The 4,213-nt window shown below is 54.0% G+C and overlaps 1 protein-coding gene across 2 annotated transcripts in view; it reads left to right on the forward strand.

Moving 5' to 3' along the window:
* MEX3B (mex-3 RNA binding family member B) overlaps positions 1-3,151 on the forward strand; it is a 10,847-nt gene extending 7,696 nt beyond the window's left edge. Inside the window, exons 2-3 of one of the 2 annotated variants that reach the window (XM_007470074.1) lie at positions 122-334; positions 1,081-3,151. In XM_007470074.1, the coding sequence (XP_007470136.1) occupies positions 122-334; positions 1,081-2,528 (1,661 nt within the window). In that variant the 3' untranslated portion in view covers positions 2,529-3,151. Of the gene's footprint in view, positions 1-63; positions 335-1,080 lie in introns of those variants that run through there. The other variant, XM_007470073.1, reaches the window with a different exon arrangement.
* The last annotated feature ends 1,062 nt before the right edge of the window (positions 3,152-4,213 follow it).

Raw genomic sequence — 4,213 nt, forward strand, 5'->3', positions numbered from 1 at the left:
GTGGCCGCAGTGTCTCGCCGCCGAGCAGAGGGCCGGCGGGGGCGCGGTGCGCACGGCCGAGCGATGCCCAGCTCGCTGTTTGCAGACCTGGAGCGCAACGGCAGCGGCGGCGGCGGGGGAGGCGGCGGCGGCGGCGGCGGCAGCGGCGGGGGAGAGACCCTGGATGACCAAAGAGCCCTGCAGCTCGCGCTCGACCAGCTCTCCCTGCTGGGGCTGGACAGTGACGAGGGCGCGTCTCTGTACGACAGCGAGCCGAGGAAGAAGAGCGTGAACATGACCGAGTGCGTGCCGGTGCCCAGTTCCGAGCATGTCGCCGAGATCGTGGGGCGGCAAGGTGGGTCCGGCAGGGATGGGCAGCTGGAGGTGAGAGGGTTTCGGGCCACCGCCCCGCGGGGAAGGCGGGAGAGGAATCGAGATCCGCGGCGCCGGGGAGCCTTGGGGAGGGAGGAAGAGCCGCGCGAAGGGCCGGCGCCCCAGACAAAGAAAGTGCAGGCAGGCTGTCTCCCAGAGCCGCGCCGCGGCCACGGCGGGATGCACTTTCTCCTGCGAAAATCACTACCTTCTCTTTGGGAGGGGGGAGGAGGAGTGAGCATCGGATGGGAGGAGGATTCTGGATTTCTGCAAAGCGGAATGGAGCCCAGAGGAGGAACAATGGGTCCCGGGACTGCACCCCATTCCCACCAGTCCCCCCAGCGCTGGAGGATCTCGGCCTTCGGTCGCCTTCTCCGAACCCTTTGCCTCGTCTTCAGGGCGGACGGCGGCGCGTCCCGCTGGATCCCAGCGGCATCTCCCCAGCAGACTTTTTCTGGGATTCTCGGGTTTGGCTCGGGACGACTGCAGTCACTGGGGGAGGGCTGGGCAGCCAACGGACTGTTCCTCGAGCGCCTCGCGGGTGGAACCCGCTTTCCAGCCCGTGGAGCGGCCCGGGGTCTGTGAGGGAGCCGCCCCCTTGCCGCCCATCGCGCGTTCTGCCTTCCCGCTGCCCCGTACGTGGGCAGTCCCAGGTCCCCGCGGTTACCCCGGGGTAATGGGCGTGTCTGTCTCTCTCTCCCACTCCCTCCCCTGCCCTCTGGCTCCCAGGTTGTAAAATCAAAGCACTGCGGGCGAAGACCAACACTTATATCAAGACCCCGGTTCGTGGGGAGGAGCCTGTCTTTGTTGTGACGGGCAGGAAGGAGGATGTGGCCATGGCTCGGAGGGAGATCATCTCTGCCGCCGAGCACTTCTCCATGATCCGCGCCTCGCGGAATAAGAACACAGCGCTCAACGGCGCAGTGCCCGGGCCGCCTAACCTGCCGGGGCAGACCACCATCCAGGTGCGGGTGCCCTACCGCGTGGTGGGGCTCGTGGTGGGGCCCAAGGGCGCCACGATCAAGCGCATCCAACAGCAGACGCACACGTACATCGTGACGCCCAGCCGCGACAAGGAGCCGGTGTTCGAGGTGACCGGCATGCCTGAGAACGTGGACCGAGCTCGCGAGGAGATCGAGGCGCACATCGCCCTGCGCACTGGCGGCATCATTGAGCTCACAGATGAGAACGACTTCCACGCCAATGGCACGGATGTGGGCTTTGATCTGCATCATGGGTCCGGCGGGTCCGGCCCAGGCAGCCTCTGGAGCAAGCCCACCCCCAGCATCACGCCCACTCCGGGCCGCAAGCCCTTCTCTAGTTATCGCAACGACAGCTCCAGCTCGCTTGGCAGCGCCTCCACAGACTCTTACTTCGGCGGGGGGACCAGCGGCAGTGCAGCTGCCACCCCGCGCCTGGCGGACTATAGTCCCCCCAGCCCCGCGCTCAGCTTTGCTCACAATGGAAACAACAACAATGGCAATGGATACACCTACACGGCGGGGGAAGCTTCTGTGCCTTCCCCTGACGGCTGTCCTGAGCTACAGCCCACCTTCGACCCGGCTCCCGCCCCACCGCCTGGGGCTCCGCTTCTCTGGGCCCAGTTTGAGAGGTCCCCGGGAGGCGGACCTGCAGCTCCCGTGTCCTCTTCCTGCTCTTCCTCAGCATCTTCGTCTGCTTCGTCTTCCTCTGTGGTCTTTCCCGGGGGCGGCGCCAGCGCGCCCTCCAACGCCAACCTGGGGCTGCTGGTGCACCGCCGGCTGCACCCGGGCACCAGCTGCCCCCGTTTGTCCCCGCCCTTGCACATGGCTCCGGGGGCGGGCGAGCACCACCTGGCTCGCCGGGTGCGCAGCGATCCGGGCGGAGGGGGCCTGGCCTACGCCGCCTATGCCAACGGCCTTGGGGCGCAGCTGCCGGGCCTGCAGCCGTCGGACACATCCGGCTCCTCGTCCTCGTCCAGCTCCTCCTCCAGCTCTTCATCCTCCTCCTCTGGGTTGCGGCGTAAGGGCAGCCGTGACTGCTCCGTGTGCTTTGAGAGCGAAGTAATCGCCGCACTGGTGCCCTGCGGCCACAACCTCTTTTGCATGGAGTGCGCCAACCGCATCTGTGAGAAGAGTGAGCCTGAATGCCCGGTCTGCCACACCGCGGTCACTCAGGCCATCCGCATCTTTTCTTGAAGGCGGCGCGCACCACGCGGGGGATGGAGAGCCCGCTTCCCTCCATCCTCACTCCCCAGCGCCTCTTTGCCGACTTGGTGCCCCACCTTCTCCTCCCCGCCTCCCTGCTCACACTCTGAGATCCGAAGAGGAGCTTGGAAAGCTGTAGTATCCGCTCATTTTTTAAATTTCAATTTTTAAACAAAGGAACTTGCCAGGATATCTGCATCAAGAGTACTGTAGCCTGGGAAACCTCCGAACCACCTTAAATGCATGCTCTATAAATAATAGGAACGGCGACATTCTAGTAATGATAGTTTTTACACTGTACTTAATAGAAAGCTTCCAAAAGAAGAAAACCCCACAAGTTTTCCATTTTCTTAAAGTAGGAAAAAATGAACAATGCTTATTATGATGAAGATGATAATAATAGTGCTATGGGATGTGTGGACCGTTTTAGTGTGTTCCCCTTTGTGGCTGGGTTCCTACGATGCTTATTATAGAACACAGTGGATCCTTTTTGAATGTTCGTGGAAGGGCCAGGAGTTCCTGTGAAACCAGGATACTGCAGCTTTATTAAAGTTAAAGAAACTGTAACATATCTCTTATATATTAAAAAACGTTTAAAAGTTTTAAAGAGAAATTGCATTATACAGATGGAAGTATTTTATTCTTTTTTGACTTGAAAAATTATATTTCATATTGCAAAGATGTTTACAAGTATTTTAATTTAAGTTCAGTGAACTTTTTTGTAGCTGGGTTAAATCTTTTTATTTTAGTATGGCCTTATGGCAAAGAACACTGTATTATTTTAATAATCACACAATTGTGACGGAATTACAAACCATAAAATGTGTAACGTTTTGAACAGTATTCTGTTGGGATGGAGATTTTATAGGTTCAGACAAATCTTCTAGATCTGCTTCACCCAGCATATTTTCTATTCAGTGATACAAAGCATATTTTATTCTATATTATTACAAGAAAACGGAAATGTATAAACATGTCAAAAGGAACTGTCGATGCTTTCTAACATTTGTATAAATAGAATTCAGTGCAAGTTACAAAAATTCTGTTGCACCACTATAGTTTTAGTATTTCTATTTTAATACATTTGTTTACCACTTGTTTATGTATATGTAGGTGATGTTACTTGAGCTTAAATGTACTTTACTGAGCAAAGTTTAAAAAAACAAAGTATATTTTATTTTATGATAAAGGGCCTTTAACCTCATGGTCAAATACTAATATTATATTTGCTGAGACAAGATTTGAAATGGTATCAAGAGTTTTATTTTTCTGACATTTAAAGTTCTACATAATAAAGGTAAAACTTAAGTAATGGTGCTACGTCAGTTTTTAAGTATTTCTATATAAATAAAATATTGAAGAAAACCTATCTTGTGTGGTAACTTGCTTTTTTTGTTTTTTTTTTAAGCTTCTTGGAGTCTACCTTTATAAGGAATCACTCTGAAGTGTCAAATTGAAAGATTCAACTTCCAGGCGTATTATGTCAGTATTTTATCAATAGAGTGGACTTTCAAAAGAGGCCAAGGTTGTGTTTGGTTGGATGGTTAGGCCGTGGGTAACAGTATTTTTTGTTTTTTTTTAATTGCAGGTTATCTACCGAATCAGAGCTTCCTCATTAGACATTGTGGGCACAGTGCCTAGGATCTGTGATTCTTTTAGGGTCCCAGGAAAAGGTT

Source organism: Lipotes vexillifer, unplaced genomic scaffold, assembly GCF_000442215.2.
Source record: "Lipotes vexillifer unplaced genomic scaffold, Lipotes_vexillifer_v1.1 scaffold532, whole genome shotgun sequence".
Taxonomy (NCBI): domain Eukaryota; kingdom Metazoa; phylum Chordata; class Mammalia; order Artiodactyla; family Lipotidae; genus Lipotes; species Lipotes vexillifer.